General features: G+C 46.9%; 2 protein-coding genes across 7 annotated transcripts; both read right to left on the bottom strand.

Moving 5' to 3' along the window:
* Positions 1-2,379: 2,379 nt before the first annotated feature.
* Positions 2,380-15,691, bottom strand: LOC112273210 (uncharacterized). Of its 5 annotated transcripts, XM_090244988.1 has the most exons (20): positions 14,371-15,690; positions 14,153-14,243; positions 12,207-12,511; positions 11,996-12,053; positions 11,720-11,865; positions 11,544-11,585; positions 10,814-11,168; positions 9,950-10,550; positions 9,778-9,835; positions 9,578-9,670; positions 9,126-9,459; positions 8,582-8,744; positions 8,404-8,476; positions 7,841-8,257; positions 7,247-7,603; positions 6,232-7,140; positions 4,779-6,026; positions 3,841-4,462; positions 2,893-3,640; positions 2,380-2,689 (listed from the first exon to the last, which is right to left on the bottom strand). In XM_090244988.1, exons 3-19 carry the CDS (start codon positions 12,489-12,491, stop codon positions 3,186-3,188), a joined length of 6,216 nt encoding a protein of 2,071 aa, XP_090101114.1. In that variant the 5' UTR covers positions 12,492-12,511; positions 14,153-14,243; positions 14,371-15,690; the 3' UTR covers positions 2,380-2,689; positions 2,893-3,185. The 5 variants fall into 5 exon arrangements, with proteins under 5 accessions (XP_090101114.1, XP_090101112.1, XP_090101110.1 ...); XM_090244986.1 differs by lacking the exon at positions 14,153-14,243 and having other exon boundaries at positions 8,582-8,738; positions 14,371-15,691; XM_090244984.1 differs by lacking the exon at positions 14,153-14,243.
* Positions 15,692-18,874: 3,183 nt separating this feature from the next.
* Positions 18,875-21,549, bottom strand: LOC112273424 (uncharacterized). 2 transcript variants are annotated; one of them, XM_024502187.3, is made up of 3 exons: positions 21,200-21,549; positions 19,716-19,850; positions 18,875-19,542 (listed from the first exon to the last, which is right to left on the bottom strand). In XM_024502187.3, exons 1-3 carry the CDS (start codon positions 21,343-21,345, stop codon positions 19,494-19,496), a joined length of 330 nt encoding a protein of 109 aa, XP_024357955.1. In that variant the 5' UTR covers positions 21,346-21,549; the 3' UTR covers positions 18,875-19,493. The 2 variants fall into 2 exon arrangements, with proteins under 2 accessions (XP_024357955.1, XP_024357956.1); XM_024502188.3 differs by having other exon boundaries at positions 18,875-19,539; positions 21,200-21,492.
* Positions 21,550-23,185: the final 1,636 nt, after the last annotated feature.

Below are 23,185 nucleotides of genomic sequence, written 5' to 3'. Positions count from 1 at the left end.
AAGGCAAGTTACTAAGGTAGTTGTTAGGATTTGTAGGTAGTAATTAGGTTAAGAAGAATCTAAGATTTAGTAAGAATACAGAAGGGCATAAAGTATATATCAAAAAATATTTCAATGGTAGGTGAAAGCCAAAAGTTACCTTGGTAGTAAGTTAGGTGCCATGTACTACCACCTATAAATAAAGAGTCTTGAAAGTGAGAGTTATCTTACTTCATACTTCTCTTTGAAAGCTACCTTGCTGATATTAAGTGATGAGACTTCTTACTTTGTATTTCTTCAATAGATTATGGATCCACAGACATTCATATGTGTTTATTGAAGTTGATTGAAGCCTTCGTTAGTGAAGGGAGTAGATCATCTTGTTTTTACTAATATTAGGGTTTAAGATCTCCTAACTTTCAAAACTAGATTTTGAGTTGCTCTTATTAGTTGTTTAGTGTATATTTAAGTGTAGGATATATTTTACACCTAAAATAGACGTTTTAAAATACTTAGGTCGTATTCTCTTACTAAATTAGAAGTTTGATTCACTAACTTTGTAGTTTGAAGGTGAAAAGAATCCTAAAGTGTTAAAAAGGCCTTTTATGGTATAAGATTAAAAGCTGTGTAGCTGATTATATATCCATAATGATTTAGATATCAATAAAAATTATCTTCTTGTAAGGATATTATCAGTTATATTATGAGATATAAATAAAATTTACATTACATAAATAAAAATTAAGATAATGTTGACCCCCTTAAAGCAAAGTAATCAATACGTTATAATTTATATTATTCTTTCATATTTGCAATTAGTCATGTCAATACATTCCATATCAATGATAAAGTCAAGATAATTCTTTCAAAAATCCAAATATATATATATATATATATATATAATCAATCATCTATTATTCTTAAATAAATAGGATGGAATATAATATAATAAATATTTCATAAACTAAATGGCTTTTGGATCTGATTGTTAATCATGTATTGGTAATTAAATATGAAAATTGAAGTGGTCAAAGAATATTAGATCAAAAAAGCATATTTAAATGATTTTTTAAACTATACACCTTAAAAGGTAAAATGTTTTCTAATTTCACTATAGCACATGTCTTCCACGATATAAAGAATATAAGATTTCTTTTGATGTAAAAAAATAAAATTATTAAAAGAAATTATAATTCAACAATATATGTTTATATTTATATTTACATTTGGAAATTGGTTATACACTTGCTTAGCAAATATTATTTTCATATCTTGAATTTTGTAAATCATATCATTTTCAATAAAAATATTTCATTAAATTTAGTTTTACATCGTTTTGCATTCATAATTTTTTATAATTGGATAGAGAATATGTATGGATAGCATAAATTGATCACACAATGCTCTATCTTCAATTTGCATTGTGATGCAAATGAAATTACAATGTATCATATACAAAACACTGAATTGAGTTACTATGATAACAACCAATAAAAAGATATTTACTGAAGAAATCAATTTTATTGTGGTTGTAATATCTGAAATCCAATAATACTGCCTCTAATTGCATCCATGGCCATGTAAAGCCTAATGTTGTTCAAATCATTTTACAGAAATTGTTTCTGTTTTCTAATTAGTTTTCAAAAACTACGTATGTTGCACTACATGATATGATCCAAAATGTTCATTTTTATATTGTCATAATGTGAGTTGCTACTTTACAAAACAATCAAAATTGAAAGAGGAAATTCCAGTTTGATGGATATTCCACATGTTGACCTCACAAAATGTTAAGATATGCTACAAACCCCATAATTTCACAATTGAGATACTGCTTACACAATAAACACAAAAACGTATAAAGGAGTTCTTATATGTAAATGTTTATGCATTTACTTCTCACGTTCTTCAGCAGAGACATGTTCCAGTATCAAATAGATACGTGCATCAATCAATAGAGGTTTTACACATACAATTCCTTTAACTGATGGTACAGGTGTCCAACTTTGGAAGTTTAAGCAATAAATACAAGTGAAAACAACTTGATCCTCTAAAAGAAATACTATTTACAAATTATAAACCAGCTTTTTTGACAACCAGCAATCATGTAATCCACAAACGATATTTCAAGTTCAGATAAGGCAGCGCAGCATTGAAAACTTACTAAGCTCAATAAGACCAGACCATGAGGAATATATGATGGGTAACACGCTCCACACATGGTTCCTCGTTGCTACCTACTGAAGTCAGAACTGCAGAACTTCCAATTAAAACACTAGGTAATTAAAACTTGACCAGCATGGAGCCACAAATAATCAAACATAAAAAGTCCATGGCTAACCTCAAAAACTCTGAATGGTAACACACAAATAAAGACGGAACAACTCACACCATGCGACGTTTTTGAAATTGTCTAAAAAAATTCGCAGATCATGCTCGAAAATGCAAACCCCAGTAAAATTCTCCAGGGTTGCCAATATTGTCCGCTTCATTTTAGTATAACTCCAATGCGCAATTAAAGCCCACTGCAATGGTGTGAAACACCCTAATTGTACATGCTTTTACAATAACCCATCTATCCCTACAAAATCGTCACATGTAAAATATTATGTACGTGAAAAATCACTCCCGTCTCAATCTGCACAACAGTAGACAAACCACTTCTACGTCTTGCACATACGCTACGACCTGAAGAGAAAGAATCAAACATCTGCAACACAACCAACACATAAGCTCAGCAACTGGTGTCCATACTACAACTGCACCAATGGATGACATCAATGAAAACAAACAAAAACATGTAATCAGCCAAACCAACCATTGTCGACACCTGTGACAAAGAAAAGAATCGAAATATCACCCTCAAAACCTAAGTTGCCCAAAACTCAAATCAAAGCGCATCACAATACTTACATCAGATTTCGGCTCCAAATCGGGCAGACTCCCCCAGAACACAAGGTGCCGATCGAAGCTCGAGGCATATGGGACACATGCCAAGTTCCAATCCCAGTAAAGAAACCTCCGAATCTACATGGTGCTCCCATGTACTGCTATACGACCAAGCACCAACTGCAAAAAGACAAGGTCGCGAAATTCTTAAGCACTAGCTCATCACAAAACGATCTGAATCACCAACACTCCGCTTCTCTCCTCTGCATCGTGACAATTGCAGGCATAACTATATCCTCCCCCAACTCTCCACCAATTCACTGCTGCACCGCACTCGTCGGAGGCTGAGCACCCAGCACCGCTACTACTGGACCACTAGCTACCACGCCACCGCCCCCCATCGACGTTCCTGACGTTGCGTGACCTTGGTTCTGGCCTCCACCACCACCACCACCGCCTCCGTTCACTCCATGCCTTCCATCTCCTCCACTCTGTACATTTGGATTGCTGATGTTGCTCTGCCCGTTCGACATACTCCCACCACCCTGTGCCCCGCCGCTCGGGCTCGTCATCATCACACTCGTCCGTGACTGCACAATATCCCCGAAACTGTTCAACCCCCCACCCCCCGCTTTACTCCCACCTCCCCCAACCCCCTCCGCTCGCTGCGACGAACCCTGCATCCCCCCACCGCTTCCCATCGTCGACCCACCCCTTGCTTGCGCTCCACCTTTCGCCATCCGCATCCCGTTCGCCTGCTCCTGACCACCATCTGCATGTGCCCCCACCCTCAACCGCCTCCGTTAGCCCCACAAAAACCACCGCCTTCCCTACACAACTGCACCCCACCACCCCCTACCCTTTCACTCCGCCTCTGCACCACCTCCTACCCATACTCACCCGCCTACCCATACTCACCCGCCTACCCATACTCACCCGCCTACCCATACTCACCCGCCTACCCATACTCACCTCCCTTTCCATTACCTGCTCTTCCCGCTGCCCCCGAGTTCGAGTTCCCCTGTGAATACCCCGACGCTGCGCTGTTCCGAGGGCTCCCCGACTGCTGCTGACCTGACGACGCCCCACCGCCGCTTCCATATTGTTGCAGAAATCCCGGCCCGCCGCTCGCCCGCTGTCCTCCTGGAATACCGCCACCCCCTCCTTGCTTCGTAGACTGAACCGCCCTCCCATTCGGGGCCCCTCCCCCACCATCGGAGTTCGTGCTGCTCCGCCCACCCCCCACGCCACTGCCCGTGTTCCCCGCGCCCAGTGAAAGCCCGGAGCTTATTGCCAAGCTACCGTTCCCGCCGGGAATACCGAACTGCTGCTGTTGATGAGACGATGCTTGTTGGTGCTGCTGCAGATGAGATGCATGCTGTGGTGGCTGCATGTGCTGCTGCTGCTGCATTTGTTGTTGGGAATGAACCTGCTGCGCTTGAGAACCTGAACCAGGCTGCTGCTGATGCCCAGACTGCTGGTGGTATGATGGAGCATGTTGAGACACTTGGGAATGTGGAGGGCCAGCTTGGGAATCCTGTAGATGACCAGACTGTTGGTGATGCTGATGCAAGTGTTGATGTGATTGATGTTGCTGCGGACAAAACGAATGTATTTTCAAATTACGCATCATGCACGTATAAGCAGAGTAAGTTGAAAGTATGACCGTGTAAGAACATGACAGAGTCCCGTTTTGAAACCAAAAATAAAGAAACACATGACCTGAACACCCATAGCACTTAACATAACAGCGAAGGATGGTATTGCCAGGAACTCATAATTTGGACAAGCAATCCTCAAATCGTGCAGACCGCAATGAAGCGACCCATACCCGGACATGTCACTGATACTCATTTATGAAATGAAGCAATGAAACACGACGTTGCAGCAAGTAGAGACAATGAACGTACTTGTTGATGAAGAAATTGCTGTTGATACACGTGCTGGCGGATCATCATCTGTTGTTGTTGTTGTTGTTGTTGTACATACGACGACTGCTTGTGTTGCTGCTGAAGTAACTGCTGCTGCAATTGGGGAGAAGCTCCCTGTCCCTGTGTCGGTCCTTGAGACTGACCACCCACATGCTGCTGCAGTCCCTGACTTTGTCCTGGCGCTTGGCCTGGCCCTTGCCCTTGAATCTGCATGTGGGATTGCTGCGAGCTTTTACCGGACATGCTCTGGGAAAGAAGACTAGAACCCAAAATCGAGGGCACAGGAACTCCTGAGGAGGGAGAAGATGATCGCTTCCCCCCGCCACCACTTGCACCGGCATTTCCTTTCTGTGTCAGCGGGTAAGATTTCTGAGAAGAATTACTTTTTCCTGGATTTAGACCAGAACTCTTAGTTGGCAGAGCCATCGGAGACAATGGAACTGGAACAGTACCCGAGGACACGGAAGAAGCCGCCGCCGCTGGTGTGCCCATTCTAGGACTAGACCCAGCACTTGCATTACCACCCCCTTGCGTTGCCCGATGGGTCTGCTGACCTTGCGGATTCTTCGCCATCGCAGCCGCTAACGCTTCCTGCAGGTGAGTCCCTTGACCTGCAGGAACTGCATTCGAAGCAGACAGAGGTCCTGGTGCAGGCCTTTGATTAAGCTTCATCTGCATTTGCTGCACAGGAGGACCTGACTTCCCACCCTGACCAGATGGAATGCTCTGACCCGCCTTACCGGCAACTGATCCACTCACTGCGGCGTTACGCTCTGTAAAAGAAGGCTGCGTTGACATACGCGGCGCAACTGAGGCTGCTGGAGCAGACACTCCACTCCCCTTAGATCTACCACCTCCTGGCTTCAACCCCGTTATCAAATGCGACTGCATAGGAGAAGCTCCACTGATACCAGCGGATTGCCCAGTAGGTTTCGGTGCCATGCTAGCAGTAGTTGGAGCCATGAGGTTCAAAGAAGTGCCAACCATCCGAGAGGAAGCCATACCGCCTCCCCCAATTGAATGAGACTGCATCCCACCAGCGCTGTCCACATCTCTGGACAAAGTCGATGCTGATCCAGACGATCTCTTGCCATGTAACTTCCTCTCGTCCCCGCCCTCACGCTCGGGCAAACGGCTAACGCCACCAGGATAGGCCCCATCTGAGGCACCACGACTATCCTCCACGCCGCCAGCAGCACTTCTCGTATTTTGAACAGAACGCTGCTGCTGAGCCATAACAATTTAAATTAGCCACAACACACCAACTAAAAGCGACATACAACAAAATAAAGTGACAAATAATCAGAACTAAAAATATGACGGTGTATTGTATCAAAACAACAAACAACAACCAAACCACACTACTATTAACGCACCGAATATACTCATCACTTAGGGTGGGTGGGTCAATATCGTGATCCCTTAAGATTACCTGCTGCATTTGCGAATGTTGGGCATGCGCAAGCTGCTGCTGCTGCGCCTGATGCATCTGCATGAAATGCTGCTGCTGTTGCTGCTGTAGCATACTTGCATGACCTGAGCCTCCACCCATCTGCTGATGTCCACTCCCACCGCCCTGCCCTCTCCCACCCTCCGCCACCCCCTGTATCATCGCATGCCCTTGCGGTGCCATCACTGCCGCTACCGGAGCCAATCCCAGAGGCCCCGGCCCCACTGATGCCCCTCTGTTCATCGCTCCCCCCATGCTCATCCCATAACCCCCACTCGACCCCCCCTCCGCTCCTTTTCCAACCCCTCCCCCCTGCTGCTGCACCACGCTCCCCCCGCCCCCACCTGACCCTCCACCTTGACCATTTACCCCCTGCTGCTGCTGCTGACTTCCCGCCTGCGCCTGCGCCTGCGCCTGCGCCTGTGTCTCCCGTGACTTCGACACCTTCCCCAACCCCACCATCAGATTGTACTCCCCGCCTCCGTGACCTCCACCCCCGCCGTTCACACTCGGACTCGCCGACCCCGCCGACGCACTCGGAACTGCCTGCCCGTACATTCCCGACCCACGCACCATCGACGACCCGTTCTCCCCCAAACTCTCCCTCTCACTTCCCCGACCACCCCCGTGCCCGCCGCCCTGCTGCTGCTGCTGTTGCTGCACCGATTGCGAAGGTGACTGGCTCCGCGGACCGTGCGCTCCAGACCCCGCCCCTGGAAACCCACGACCCCCTTGTCCCGCCTGCTGACCCTTCCCCACACCCCCACCCGCACCCCCACCACCTCCACCGTTCCCCGCACTCCCGCTCCCCTGCCCTCCTTGCTGCGCTGCATGCGGCACCATGTGATGCGCAAAGTACGTCCCACCCGCCGCAAACAACTGTGCCGCTGCCTGCACACACCACCACACCCCTCGTCACACACATCCCCACACCCCCCAACTCTCCACCCATCCCCTCTCCTACCCGCAAACTCCAATCTCCCCCCCCCCTCCTCACCTGCTGGGCACCCATGTGAGCCGCCGGCCCATTGAACGCAGCCGGCCCAAAAGGACCCGGGAACTGCCCGAACGGATATCCCTGCGGCTGCTGCATTATCGCCTGCATGTACTGAGCTTGCACTGCTGCCGACGTCACCCCTCCGTTGCTCCCTGCACCACCCACCGCACCCGGCCCCAATATCACTGCCGAGTTGCTCCCTCCCACCGCGCTCGTCCCACCCAACGTTCCTCCACCCACCAAGTTCACATTCGCTCCCCCCACTGTCCCTGCTCCCGCCGCACCTCCCCCACCACCACCGCCCGCGCCACACGGGCTCGCGCTCTGAGTCACGGGGAACCCCAACATCAACCCACTCTGCATCCCCAAACAACCCCATTACCATCATTTCCAACCCAGACAACCGTGCTTCCAGACCATACCATCCTCTAATCTACCGTCTCCATCAATCACTACCACACCCAACTTCATCCCATCCCCCTCCGTCCCCTCCACCTCACCCCGACCCCTCCTCGCACAACCCCAATCCACAAAACCACACAACCGCCTCCTTCACCATCACCTCACCCTCACCCTCCTTCTCGCTACTCGCACCTGCAAAGACAATGCCGCTGCCTGCTGCCCGCCGTGTTGCTGCCGCCCCGGCGATTTCCGTCCCACCATCTCCAAGTTGTATCCCCGCTCTTTCGCTCCCTGCACGCTCGCCGCTGTTGCTGCAGCCATCGCGGCAGCATTCAACCCGCGATCCGTCGCCTCCATTTTGGCGCCGCCTCCTGCAGAGCCGCTCGCAACTGCTCCGCCAGCAGCACCCATCATGGGACTACCTCCAAATACACCATCCGACGGACCCAGAGGCACGTTCAAGTTGTACGACTTCGGGTACCCCTGGTTCGGCACCGAGAAGAATGTCTGATGCCGATTCAACTGCTGCTGCACGTCAATGAAGTGTGCAATGTACACGTGCAAAGCACAGCGCTTCAATTGTGGTCGTGGAGGCACGATGTATGGCAACTGCACAAAGACAAATTCGGTCACGTTGTGTATTCTAAACTGGATCCGTCCCTAAACGATGAACTGAACTGTGTCATTCTTATGAGTTGGGAGCAGAAACTAAGACCAGGCGTGCAGTGGATGTGTTTTGCTTTCCAGCATCGTACCTGAATAGCAGGAGAACTTTCCTCAGAAAGTGCCGCCGCTGCTGCTGCCGCTGCCGCTGCCGTAGGATAGTATCTGCATCGTTTATAGATGCTGTAAGATTACAAGTAATATTGAAAACGATTTAATCCAATATCCATAAGCATACTACCTAAGTCCAGATATCATGTGAAGACTTACCCTAAGCTAGCAGGGATGCTACCAGGCATTCCTGCAGGCCAGCCAAGCATTCCCATGGACATAGGGAGTGCCGCGACATGCGCGCCCAAACCAGAAGGACAAGTGGTAGGTACAGGAGGAACTGGGACAAGTAGTTGTGATGCGGTGGTCGCAACGGCTGATCCTGCCAAAATTAGACTTCAATTAAGCATTATCTTATGTCGAATCGTAAATCAGTTTTCAGTAAATAGTCCGTAATATGAAAAATCACACCGTGCCCAATTTTGAAGGTACCCATTGCTGAGCTACCCATCGAAATTGACTTATATGTGTGAGTTCAGTTATATTTGAAAACATTGAATTCAAAGATATTTAAAATCAATTGACTCCACACCAAGACATCCGCAAATAACTTAACTACCGACCCTTCTGTACAAATCAGAATATAAATGCACAAATTAAGCTTTAGTACACTAAAAGATGCTCCCGAACACGCATGTCATGAACATTTACAATTTTAGAAAACACGGTGACTTCAGACGCTATACACCCAGACACCACACACCTGCTCGTTCTGTCCTTGAAGTCCTTCCATTTTCACCCTTCATGACCTTACTCGATCTCTGCACACCCACCTTGCTAATTTCCGACCGTTCCCTTTCCTTATCTATTTCCCGCTCTTTTGACGTGTCTTTTGCCAACTCTCTCTGATTGTCAGCCTCGCGTCGACGCTCGTTTTCGTCACGATCACGTTCCAATTCTTGTTGCCTCTGTTTCTCTTTCTCTTTCTCTTTCTCCTGTTCTTTCACTTTGTCCCTTTCTGCTCGCTCGGAGACTTCTCTTTCTTGTTCTCTATCCGCCAGAGCATCACGTACACCTGGTGTAATAACCAAATCAACCTGCGAAAACACCAAAACACCACGTCTCAACACCATTGAAATGTGTCAACAATACACATCTATTGACGATGCTCCTTCCCCTTGTCGATCATCATCAGCTTTCAGCAATCCAACGTACCGCAGGTTTCTCTGTTGCATCCCGGACATCACATTCCTCACTGTCACCGTCCTTCTCAGGGCTCGACGCATCTTCCAAGTTGGTTGGAGCCACCTGGATACACGAAACCTACAAGTCAGAGGCTACTCCAACCACCACCACCACCACCGAACCAAACTGTCACTACCAATCCGACACTGCAAATTCCACTCTCAACGTACCATGAGGTCAATTTCTCGCTTTGGTGCGCGATCCACATCTGCTGGCGGCAGAGAAGGCCTGCCAATATAAACGACATAGGGTCAGTTGTGTACAAAATTCAATAATTCGTTCACCCATATTACAAGCTTAAACCATTAATGAACAGATTGACGTGGTACTGCAAGTTCACACCTCTTCTCGGGCTCCATCTTAGTGATTACTTCCTCCACAGCAATGCTGGTGCTCAGAATTGGATCCAACTCCACTTTCGCGATTGTTCCATGGCCTGCCGACTCACTTACCAAAATCTTCTTCTCCTGAACCGGAGAACTCGTAGCCTTCTCTTCTTGCGAGTTGGAGTTTGCTACATCCGCTTTTCCACCACCAGGCGAAGTCTTCTTCTCCAATTGCGAAACCTTCTTTTCCACAATAGACTTATCCGCACGTGGGAATGCACCACCAACTGCACCACCTTCAGTTGCCGTGGCTGTAGGACCAGCAGCGGCAACGCCACTCGGTACGACTGCTATACTGTGTGTGCTGCTTGACGAAATTGCAACATTGGTAGGGCTCGCAAACACAGCGGGTGTCACTGTGGTACTACTCTCCACTTTCGAAACAATTCTGTCCACAACTGATACTTTGTTTGAGCTTTGATCCGCATCTTTCACTTGAGCTGCGCCAGTTCCAGAAGGATTTGCCACAGTACTCGTTGTATTAGGACCTGTCTTAGACTGCGGCACGGAACCTTCTTCGGTTCGAGCTCTCACCCTAGGTCGTTTACGTTTCACAACTGCATAAGAAGCACCAGTAAATGAATTGCAAATTAGTAATCGTGATTCAATAATACCTAATATATTGCAAATAAAAAATTAGGAGAATATAAATAAATAAACACAATAGTTACATAGTGCCTGGCGCTTCACAACTAGATACAGCAACAGCGCTCGTCGCAACCACGTTTGATGACAGCCTGCCGCGATGTGAATATAGATTGTTGCTAATAGTAAGATTCTAAGAATTGCAAAACTGAGGACAATGCAATGTACGGCATACCCTCTGCGCTTGAAGCCGCTACTGGAGGTGAAGGAATGGGTGAGGCGGCAGACGCTGAAACAGGCGAAGTACCCTTGACAGTTCCAACAACAGCTGCACCTGAGGCGGGAGCTGCATTCCAAACTGATGAAGCAACGGCTGCAGAATTAGATGGTTGGGGTGGTAGACTGCTTCCGGAACCGGCTGAAACTTTCCTATCTAATTTTGCTTCAAATTTCAGGTCATTATGTATCACTTTTATCTCGGTCTTAGATTCCACTACGGCTGCAGCAGGTTGCGAGAACATTCTTGCCAGGTCGAACAAGGCCTCCGCCACTTCCACTTCTTGCTCCGACACCAAAGATGGTGCTGTAACCTGACAATTTCATTAAGATAAAACACCTATTCAGCAAATAAAACCGTGCTGCAAAAAAACAAGGATGCACCTGCACATGTGCGACCTCGTTCAAAACTGCCTGACTTTACAGAGAGGTAATGTTGAAAACAAATTCACAATGCTACCATCAACTAGCAATACAGCAAGGACCAAGATGAATTGAACAAGGTCACCATTATGTTATACTCCCAAAAACATCTGCATTTCCAGCTCGGTATGTCTGATCGGTAGACACAGTTGAACTCTAAGACGCAAGCACTTGGCTCACCGCTACCTTAATTCCCTGCACTCGCATTAACCAAGTTTCTTTACAATCTTATACAAAAGTGGAATAGACAGACAAAACATTTTTACCTTCGGCAATTTGTGAGCCCGCTGTTTCGATGCGCTTGGTTTCTGCACCACCCACCAACGCCACCCCCGTCACCACTTCCACCCCACCACCATTTCATTTCCCGCTTTCCATCAACCAACATCCCACACATTCCCTCCCACCTCATCCTATATCCCTCACCCTTCATCATTCCTACCGTCCGTTTTTCCGCCTTCAATGACGCTATCGATGACGATGACACCGTGCTCGATGGAGCCGCAGCCCCTCCCCCTACTCCTCCCGTGTGCCCCGGCGACTCCGCCACCGGTGGCGTCGATGCCTCGTGCGGACGCTTCCCAATCGCTGCAGTACCACCACTCCCCCCTGTCAGCACCGCTCCACCTCCTCCCACCACCCTCTTTCCCCACTCCCCTCCCCCCTCCCCATCCTCTCCAAATCACCTCCCACCCTCTCTTCACCCACCCATACCCACCTGTGCGCGCCTTCCTTGGCACCGCTGGAAGATCCACCGCATTCCCATCCTCCGCAAACTGCCACAATCCAACGCGTCCCACACGCAATCAGCCCACTGCCTCGCATACCCCCCTCCCCCAACCTCCACTCCCTCTCTTCCAACTCCCACCTCTCTCTTCCTCTCCCATTGCACCTGCGCAACCCACTCCGCCTCTACCTTCACCCCTCACCTTCGCCTGCGGCCGCGACTTCCCCGATCGTCGCGGTATTATGGGTGGCGGATGATCGTCGTCGTCCTCCGATCCACCCATCTCTGTATCTTCCGTCGTCTCTTCCACCTCCTCCGCCGGGCTGCTCCGACCATGCACCACCTTCTCTTGCGAACTCGGTCGCTTCCTTTTGTTCCTGCTGCTACCTCCTACAATGCTCGTCGCCGCTCCGTGACTCGACGTCACCCCGCTTCCGTCTTTCTTCGACCTCTCTCGTAACCGAGAATTGTGTGCATCGTCCATCATGTCGTCGCCATCGTCGCCGCCTGCGCACCACACACAATACGCAATACCCAACCCTGTCACCACGCACTTCACCACCTCTACCCGCTTCACGCTTCACTCTTCACTCTCCACTCTTCACTCTCCACTCTCCACAACCTCCACGGCTAAATGCTACACACCATAGCATCCTGCGCCCCTCCAAAAAAATACGTGTCTCGACTACTACAATCAGGGCCATTCCACAGTGCCTATAAATGAAGCGAACCGGGTATCCAGAACTCTCAGCTGCTGGATTGGTGATACGGCAATCCCAGGAAATCTAGATCGCAGATTGTGAAAACATGTGTTGTTTCGGATGGCAATTGTAAAAGGATGGACATTGGAACAGGATTACTGGAGCTGATTTGAATTAAAAGCCATAGAGCGACTCAACTATGTTGCCACTTAGCCACTTAGAACGAATCGAAAATGCAGGTTAGTGATGCATAAGGACGTGCATTGTTCGACGGAACAAAAAAAAAGTTGGGACTTGCATGGGATCAGAAAAATGAACAAGATTCTGCAAGTCAAAAAGACTGCATTTGCGTAACGTTGGGTAGGACCTTGACCACGGTATGACTCCGATTTAGTAGTACCTTGGTAATGTGAAATGATCTACACTGCAAGATCGTACAGAGCGTAATGAGTAAACTATAAACTGTTCAGTCACGGAAATGAAAGTGAATGGCTACTGAGTGACGACATTCACTGCAAGTCTCTCTCCAAGTTTCGAACTCTCAATCTCCACTTTCTTGCGAGTAAAGATGAAGGTCGCAAGAGACATCTGAAAGTCGATCGATGCAGGTGACTCTAATAATAATGGAGACATTACCTGGAATCTCAGACAACTAGAACGTTAGCTCCGCGTCTGAGCGAGACAGGAGCTGAAGAATATGTCTGTCCTAAAACTGTTTCGCTAATCCATTAAACTCTGGCTAGTCTACTCAATTCTGTTAAATCTAGCCAGGGAGACACCGAGAGCCACTACTTAAAATAAAAGGCGGCAAGCAAAATATCTGAAAAGACGCAAAGCGAGTTACAAGTCCCATCATTATACTGAACCTCACGCTCTCGGTCAGCATTTACATTTATTTAATCAACGCAGACTTCAAGAATTCGCTTACTCTCCTGTTGTACCCGAGAGAAATAGAATCAGAACCTACCAAAGCTGCCTGTGTGCGTTATTTCAACTATCCATCCTCTACTAGTCCTCACATTCGCTCCAGGTTACTGTACTCGCGAGGGTCACAGGCGATCCTTACTACTCAGCTTGCCGCATTCAAGCAATCTGTGTCCAGAATTGACCGCGACGACTCTCACTCATCCCTCTATATCTCCTGATTCTTTTGTTGCACATGCTTCCCATAACTGTATGCCGCAATCCACTGTGCACAAGCTCTTCCATAAAAACCACCCCTCACAACTGAACGAGGAGATTCCTCCAACATCGGAAACTATCAACGCTGTGGAGAGTCATAACCGCCGGGCACCGCCGCAGTCAAACTCAACCCTAGACCTGTCTTATCAATTGAAATAAGCACGGGTATATGATCCTCACGATCCCCCCCCCGCCAACAGCCCTAGTGCGCAGACACCTCCTATGGTTATTCTACGGCACGCAAAGGTAATCTTATAAGAGGCACCTGATTAGTTGTGTGGACATGACGAGAGAACGATTCAGAATCTGGAAGTGCTGACACAAGGCTGCTCCAAAAACCAACCGCCAGTGCTCCGCTGGGGAAAACGCAAGGAGGGACGTCTTCGAGTCAAGATGTACAGGGGAAGAAGGGAAGAGATGGGTAACAAGATCGGGATTTTAGACACGAAGACATGAAGAGAAGAGAGCCCGACGGGATCAGACCTGCAACGTCTTTAAAACCGGTGCGTGGCCGCCGAGCAACAATACCACCCCCACCGCTCCCACGCCGACCCTCCCGGCCGCGCTCCATAAGGGATGCAGAGGAATGCGCTTCAGCTTCGGTTCCTCCTTCGGTAACCCCTTAACCCTGCGGCTTCGCTAACAGAGCGGGCCAAAATAAACTCCCGACGCGTCACAGGCCTGGACCACAGTAGAGATTTGCCTGCCCCGAACGGCCCCTAAGATTGATCTCCGGGCACCACGACACCCCCACAACAGCAGCTGATACTTCAAAATAAGAGTTCCGACGTCGCTGCAAATTCTCTAAGCTTGCTGGATGCGTCGCAGAATTGAAGGCAGCGGGGATAAAAATTTGGGAATGAATAACTGACAAGAAAGGTAGTAATAAGCACGTTGAAGATCACCAGGACAAGCATACAACCATGGCATCCAATAACTTCTCTTCTCGCCGCACGGACAACAGCTTCCACGGAATATTGCTTCAAACCCCAAAGACGGGGAAAAGTAAACCAAAAACAACTTGAGGTCAAGCGAAAGGCGCCGGGCAAGCAGAGAAATCACACACCAATGTCACCAACCACAACACTTCCCATCGGCCAACACTACTGCCCGCCCAGGAATCTCCTCCTTCCAAGGAAAGAAAAGGACCTACAAGAAGAGGAAACAAACAGAGCACAAGCGCCACTACCACATCATCCCGAAAACTACCGGCGAATTCCCGCGGCCACGTCACGGGAGCAGAACATCCTCTCAATTCTAACACCATCTTCCCCAGACCGCAACCAGGACGAGCAGACACCAGGCCTCATCGGAGCTGCTCCCCGCGCGACTTCCATCCTAAAAATCAATCCGTCCTCCCTTTCTCACCACTCTCTTCCCAGAATGGACATTTCTCAGAAGCGACTCCTCGCTCTGTTTTCTGCAATCTACGTAGTCCTGCTCTTTCCATACTACTCTCCTTCACCTCTATTCCTCCCTCTTCGCCGAGCTTCTCTCCCCGGCTGAACAAAACGAAAGACCTGCAGGGACCGAGAGTGAAAGACAACGTAAACAGAAGAGAAACTGCGCCACGAACAACGACAACAAACCTCGCCACACTTTCCAGACTCTATTCCCATTCCCACCATCAAACAAAAGGTGGGAGCCTCTTACGTCGACAACTACAAGAAGTCCTTCCTTTCCCGTTCTCTGATTCTATGCCAGCGAGGGGACGACGAACACCACCACCACAACAGCAGCAGCAACAACAACAACAACAACAAGCATTGCGCTTGGAACAATGACCATGCTCAACCCTCTACAGCCAACAACACAGCGCACCACCCACACCTCCCAGCGCTTTTGCTACGGAGCCGAACCGGCTATACTCAAGCTAGGTACGCCCGCACCCACCTTGATCCCCTCTCCTATTGGGCGTCAATAGGGGGGCCACTGCCATGGCATCATAATTCCATTTTCACCCAGACTAAGCAGGTAGGTAACTTTCTGCACCACAGGATAGCTGCGTGGTGGTGGGACAAGCTCATAAAATTACTGCGAATAGTAGGTTTTGCCCCCAATCGGCCTGCCGTTGGTGAGTCATTGCCCCGTCGTCACTTCTCGTGAGGTCTGCGACTGAGTGCCGAGAAGCCCGGTAGGTCTGTAGGCATTTGCCCTGCCTGGAATGAGAAACAGAGAGAGGTAGGGGGAGGGGGAGACGGAGACGGGGGGACAGCACAGGTCGCAACCAAGACTAAAGAAAAGTCCATGAGCGGCGACGAAATACGTCTCTCATTCATTGGCGCCACTCCTCTCGCTTCGATCCTCCTGTCTCTCCCAGACCTAGCCCTGGCGCCAAAGCCTCCGGCTCCAACAACAGGCATGAATCTCATGAAAACCATGAGGGCCCGCCAGCACTGCTCTTCAACAAAACTACCACCACCTTCACGGCCCTTTTCTCCTCCATTCCACATGGGAAATTAGAGTAAAACAACAATAAATAATAATATTAACGCAACCACGCTTCATGGGCTTTCTATTTTATCCTTCCTGTGCCTTGGAAGGGACCGCTCATGGCACAATCATTAATAATAATCATTTCAAAAACCCAAATCCCTCTCCTCTAGGGTAGAATTTTATAAACTACAAGAGGCCTCCTGCTGTATGCGAGGTTCTCATTGAGGGAAGCTGAAGTTAGTCTTAATAATTTTTATTTTTAGTACAGTAATGGTGGTGGGATTTTAGCATTTGAATATGGATCCATCTGATTGAAAGGGGTTGCCACCTGACCAATCATGAGTTAGATAGAATAGGGGAATTGGGTCTTTTTCGCGTTCACTTGGGGTGGGGTGTGGAGGGTGGTGGTGTTGGAAAGAGGAGGAGGGAACCATGGTTGGCCATAATTATTGTGTGTGCTACTGCTGCTTCAGGTTATTGGGGTACTTGAGCTGTGGGTAGTGCTTCATGAAGAAGGTACAGAAGATTTAGGTACTCACAAAAACAAACAGAATAAGAAAGTTTTTCTTCTACTTCTGCTGCTTCTTCCTCCTTCACACAGTAAGAAGAAAAAAGAAAAGAAGATGAAGGAAAATAAACAAATATATAAATAAACTATCCTCTCCTTTCGTTCAGTCATATTTTATAGTATTTGATATAAATATTTTTCTTACCACACAGCAATTCATTTTCTTAGTTTCTATCTCTTATGTCAGATAATGCTGCTGCTGCTGCAATGTCTGGATTGTGCCATGAGCAAGGCAGCCAGTGTGGCTGTTCACCCATTGATATTTCCACCCCCTTTCAAGACAAAGGGTTTGTTGTTGTTAACTCTTTATTGCAGTGGTGAGATGATGACCTGTCAGCTTCCCTCCCCGGTGCCCTGAGTCTGCCAGAAGGTGGGGTAGAGGGAAGGGCGTAACTTCAGCCCACTGCTCAAGAGGGCAGCCCCAGCTCATTCACCGCAAAGCTATACCCAAAAAAATAAAAAATAAAAATAAACACGCACACACACCCTCTCATCCACCAAACAGAAAGTGGACGGTAGTAGTTTCATACCCACTTCTGGGTGGAGGAGATGAGGTCAGGAGGTAGGGGGGAGAACTGCAGCCCCTTCTCCAGCTTCACATCTCAATGGGGCCCACGCTTTCCATGACCAACCCCTTTTGAGCCTGGCACCTTCAAAGTGGGCTACCTTTCCCGTCGCTCTTTCTGGGTTGGGGTTAGGTTTGGGTTTGAGGTTTGGGCCTGCTTCGAAAGTGGAACCCTGGACTAACAGACAGACACACAGTCAGAGACAGAGAAAGAGAGAGTCCAAATGTGTGTGTATATATAACCTTCAGTCCCAACTGACCCTCCTTGGACACTTGTATTCATCCCTATGTGCATTCATTCATCCGGATTTGGCTAGTGTGGAGGCTCTGTGGGGCACACAGAGAAGATAGATACACTTTGCAGTGCCCATGACTACACCCTTTGGAAACAAGCACTCCCTCACCTGCTTATATGGTGGTGGGGACGTTGAAAGAAAGGAAGAAATAAAGAAAGAAATAGAAAAGAAAGGAAGCTGTATGGTCCCAGAAGCTGAATTGGAAGAAAAGCTTCCTTGAGCTTTCAGAGCATGCCATCCTTTTGGTCATGATAAGCTCTTATCATAAATGAGGTGGGTTACAGTCATGTGAAATATCATTCATGTTTTGGCATTGGCATTCATATTCTCACTTAAATGTAGATACACAGATACATACACACCCACAGATAAACCCATGCATATATGACACAGTTATTTATAGAAGAATAATAAATAAAATAAAATAATGGAACTAAAAATGAAATGCCTTTAGAGCAATTTAGTGTGTTCAGAGAACAAGGATTATTCAATTCTAAATAATATTGTATCAATTTGTGTGGGTGTGTATGTGTGTGTTTTTTTTTTTTTTTTTTTTTTTTTTTGGTACAGCCTTCCTTCTTTCCTACTTATGGAGGGGGGAGAGGTGTAGGGATATTTCAACACAAATGAATATGGTATGGCAAAGCTGTCGGCACATGGGCAGTTTAAGATTTTTGGAACCCAGGCACACCATCAGTGCCCCCAGTTTCCAATGACCTATACTGGTCTAGCCTGTGTGATGTACAACTGAGTTCTTCACTTTTATATTTGATACATGAAAGAGATGGGAAAAACAAACAAAGAAAAAATAAAAGAGAAGCCTACAGCCACTGCAACCCTCACAGAGTCTCCACATATACTGTTATTGGGAACACAAGTCAGAGAGTATGAGTCACAGTCTTCTTCAAAGCCCATTGATGGGAACCCTAGGCTGTTCCCCTCAATAAGAATTGGAATAAGTAAACAAATAGATAGAAATGAATGGGTGGAGGGGAACCCAGGTGGCCATGTTTTTTGTGCATGTGCACCCAGGTTCAGGATTCCTCAAGCACACAGTCAACAAGGCAGTGAATCTCAGCCTTCATTCAACAATAACAAAAGGCTTTGTAATCCACTTCTCCATTTACCCTAGGAAACATGTATTATTGCCAGTTAAAACAGAGATCCAATGGCTTTCCCATCCTGCACAAGATGGTAATTTTGAAAACCACTTTGGAAAATAAACAAAAGGTTGCACTTTTGGAAGTGGTGTGTGCTTTCAAATCCCATCTTACACTAAGAATTAGGGACCAGAGTTTGAATGACATCAATGCTTTTCACCACCTATTAGTCAAGGTTAACACTTCAAGTTATTTCAAGAGGGGGGAAATGAGTGAGTGAGTGAGTGAGCTAGTGAGCCAGTGGGATGAGTTCATTTTGTGGCCTAAAACTTAGTTCAAAAGGTATCCCAATTCGAAAGGGTGCCAAAATGGCTCAACAATTAAAAATGCCGTGATGAGGGGTCTTTCCCAATCACATCCTTTAAGCAGAGGCTGAGAGACCCAATCCACAAGTGACAACAGGGAATGGGTCCCACACTGACAGCCACAGCCGCATCGGTCCCAAGATCCATACCTGACCGCACAGGTCTGGCTTGATGGCTCTGGGGCCAATCTGGCTTCCGAACCACGAACCAGCTTAGCCCTGGTCACCGAAGCGGTGCCAAACCCTGAAACGAACTTTCGTAGATGCTGCACGTTCTTTACCCTTGCCCCCACAGTGTCGGCCAGTTGGTCAGGATAGGTCTTCTGCTGCATGTGTTCCACCGAAGCAAAAATCAGAATCAGGGTCCCCACTTGACCACCGGGTGGACACCCTAGAATTGGTGTAATCTAGACCCCACATCGTCGAAACTAGAAAAGGTACCCAGGAGACGGGGAAAACGAAGAAATGAAGTAGGTCTGGGGCTCATGGCGGAAGCTACCCTTGGGAGACGAACTCCAACAGGGAATTAGTGGCGTTCAAAATGCCATGGTGTCTGTTGACGTTGCTGATGAATGTCAAAACTGACTGATGTTTTCTGGGCTCGACTTGATATAAAAATGTTGCAATAAAAAGTCTGAGCATACACTGAAATCGAGGTTTAGCTAGATGACGAAAAACGATCATTAACAAAAAAAAAAAAAACCTTGACAAGTATTTGGGTAGCCTTACGATATTAGTGTGTCATTTTATTCAAATCCAACCAGAAACACCCAGAAGTGTACATTGCTGAGAGCCTTCAACATTTCGACTCTTCATTGCATTGGAGCTGGGATATTGTAGAGATTAAAGTTTGGGACTTGAGCAAACCCTCGTGTCAAGATTATTACAGAGCTCTTTTAACAACTAAATGATAAAAAGGGGAGAGGAAAGGGGGACAATGAGTCATAAACCAACAAGCAAACATACAGTTAGGAAATTATGAGCTGGGAAACCTTCTGACGTTCAAAGTGTCACTTCAATATCCTCAATCTTGAATCATCATAGGGAAGTGAAGATCACGTGTCTTCGCTTACTCTAGAACAGAAGTATTATTGATGAAAGTGGTGATGGGAAGAAATTGGATGGTCCGCTAATCAATAATCCATCCCTGAAATGTTTCACTTAGTCATGAAAGTTAGTTGTTCACTTCTACTCTGTGCACGCTTTACAGACTGGATACTGGTAGTATCACGGTGATTCAAAGAAAAATGAACCCGCCTCAAAATGGCTCGATTTGAATCAACACACCGAAACATTCACCATGACAGAGGCGTTTCTGACAACATCATAACGTCATTCTACTCCGAAATAAACAAGAAAACTTGGCATCCGTGAAGTTAAAGACAACTTCACAGACTCCTCCACGTAATTGCGGATTCAACAAAGCACTAAAGATCAAAACCAAAATTTGAGTGGAAAACCGCGGCTCCATTCAACAGTGTGTTGGGGCACAACATAATGAAACATCTCCAACAGGAAAGTAAATCGTCGGCGAACGTACAAACACATCTAAATCAACAGCGTCGACCATGTAACAAGGTGTTCTAAACCTATGAGTTCGTGCGTTATCATGTTATCATCATACTAAGCCAAGACAGGAAAAATGCAACACATTGAGACAGCACAAGTCCATGGAAGGAAGCCGCTAGATAGAATGCAACCCTGTTCGCGCGCAACAGGAATCAGTCAGTTCGGGTAATGGAAGACAGATTCGTGATAACCCAAGTGGGGGGTATCCTCCATAGCCAGACACTTGAACCTAATACAGCCTGAAGCCCTAATCTCAAAAACATCCCTTTCCTATGTGCTGGTTACAAAGCGTACAGCAGAAGAATTTGTTTGATCGTTGCTCTCAAGCCCCAGACGAACATTAATGAAAACACAAACAGGCACGTACGATCAGGTCTAGGCTTTCCAGTACCGAAGGATACACAGGGTCCTTACCTGAATCTTCGACTACAGGCTTGAAGCCACAAGCTCCAGAACCGAAAGCATACGCCTGATAAGCACCATAACAGACACCCATAGCTCGTTGCTGAGGCCAAGAAATGACCAAAAACCGTCACAGCCAATACAATGACTGCCCCCATGTCTGACCCAAGCTTCACACTTACACGCCTCAGTGTGGTTGTGGAATAGAGAGCTTGATCATCCACGATTTCTATCGGACGATGAATGCATCAAGGGTGTCGTGAAAGCCCTTCCTGGAAGCTGTAAACCCTTTCCAAGTCGTCACGAGAACGGGCAAAAGGGCAGAAATCGAGCAAGAGGGGATGCGACAAAGAAAGCCTCCAGCATGGCAACCCACAATTCCAAACCTCCCTTCACCTTATCTGTCGAGATTTTAGTGCAAGATGAGGACTTTACGCCTCTCAAGTGAGCAGGGATAAATCCAAACCTACAGCACTCTATTGTTTGATGATATTTGGAAAAAAAAAAACATCAACAACAACAACAACAACAACAACGAAGAAGAAGAAGAAGGTAAATCTGTAAGAATCTTGTGTTATACTTGGAAAACCTGGCCACGTGTATTGATCCCTTTCCAGCTGACCGTCCTACCACTTGGGCACTTTTTACCTTTTTTGAAAGCACAAGCTTCCAGTCAAATTTGAAAGCCCTGTGAGGTGATAGCAGTAAAGTTCATTTGTCAAAAAGAAAGAGGAAAAAAAATACACAACAAGAGGACAATGAATTGGTTTTGATTGACAAGAGAACTGGGCATGCCTGTTGCTGGAAATGAACCATTTGGGGTTTGTGGGTTCCTGTGGAGAAAATATGCATGAGCCTCAATTCAAGCAGGCAAAGTATCTGACCCCCTTTCATCAAGAGATTGTTTGGGTCCACTTGTGATGAAAGACTTGACAATGAATGGAAAAGACATCAGGCATGGGATGGCATGGCGTTTTGGATGCTCAAAGATGGAATTCTTTCTTCACAGCAAAAACCTTTTGGGTTTGTAAAGAATTTAAAAAAATATTCTCTTTTTTGATGGTGGTAGCAGTGAAGAATATCTACATAAGAATGGAGAAAAAGATGGGGACAGTTTTGTGATCCTGGATGAACCCTGTGCTCACACACCCCTACCACACCCCAATAGAAGAAGGGGTGGGGACAAATAAGAGTGGGACTTGAGTGATTGAGAGGATTGATGGGTTTTGCTCTTTGCCCCAATGGAATGAGGTGCACCCTTTTGCCAACCCTAAATTTGACATGTGCAACTTAGCATGGAGAGGACAAAGTTGCTCCAAAGCATGCAATCTGAGGTGGCATCCTATGGGGCAGCTTTTAGGGAAACTGGAGAAAGAGGACCCATGTAATGTGCTTTGATAAGATCAATGTAATGCATTTTGATATGATATACCCTTTGCAATTGCACCAGTGTGCCTTGTTGATTAACATATTCTGTAGATGAAAGGCAGCAGGCAAGGGACAAGGCCCAAGTTTGAAATGTGATAATGGATTTTCTATTTTAACCAATCATCCTCCTCAGATGAGAGGGGGCAAATAGCAATTAGGGTTTGAGTTGAAACCTTGTACATGCAAAGATTTATTATCAAGGGGTTTTGGAATCAGGATTAATTTACTTTTTTTAATTTAAAAGATCATAGTCCAAAATTAAACCAATAAATAAATCGCATCTTTAAAAAATGATAGATATCACAAGTTTCATGTTGACTTTAAGAAAACAAAAATAAAATGTGTTTGGTAAGATTTGAATTGTGGTGACTAATATTTGAAGAAATCTCTTTCTGTTGGCTTCCCTAGTGGATTGCATTGATGAGACACACTCTATATTCCAAAATTATGTGGCTTAAGAAAGTTTGTTTCTAGCAGCAGACAAGCTTGTGTGGCAGATGGGACCAGTGACAGGGCTTGCAGCACTAACCCTAGTCTCCAGGTTTGGAAGCATGGCTGTCCTGTCACAGC

Source organism: Physcomitrium patens, chromosome 20 (genome assembly GCF_059467195.1).
Source record: "Physcomitrium patens ecotype Gransden chromosome 20, ASM5946719v1, whole genome shotgun sequence".
Classification (NCBI taxonomy): Eukaryota; Viridiplantae; Streptophyta; class Bryopsida; order Funariales; family Funariaceae; genus Physcomitrium; species Physcomitrium patens.
Note: the sequence above shows the minus strand (reverse complement) of the source record. Positions and strands in the feature narration are given on the sequence as shown.

Coding starts and splice junctions, on each gene's coding strand:
- LOC112273424 (XM_024502187.3), bottom strand. CDS start 21,345: ATGGGGGCAGTCATTGTATTGGCTGTGACGGTTTTTGGTCATTTCTTG. Junction 19,851..21,199: donor GCCTGTAGTCGAAGATTCAG/GTAAGGACCCTG, acceptor GTGTATGCTCAG/ACTTTTTATTGCAACATTTT. Junction 19,543..19,715: donor TTGGAGTTCGTCTCCCAAGG/GTAGCTTCCGCC, acceptor GAACACATGCAG/CAGAAGACCTATCCTGACCA.
- LOC112273210 (XM_090244984.1), bottom strand. CDS start 14,458: ATGGAGCGCGGCCGGGAGGGTCGGCGTGGGAGCGGTGGGGGTGGTATT. Junction 11,866..11,995: donor GCCAAGGAAGGCGCGCACAG/GTGGGTATGGGT, acceptor GTGGTACTGCAG/CGATTGGGAAGCGTCCGCAC. Junction 10,551..10,813: donor AGCGGCTTCAAGCGCAGAGG/GTATGCCGTACA, acceptor CTTCTTATGCAG/TTGTGAAACGTAAACGACCT.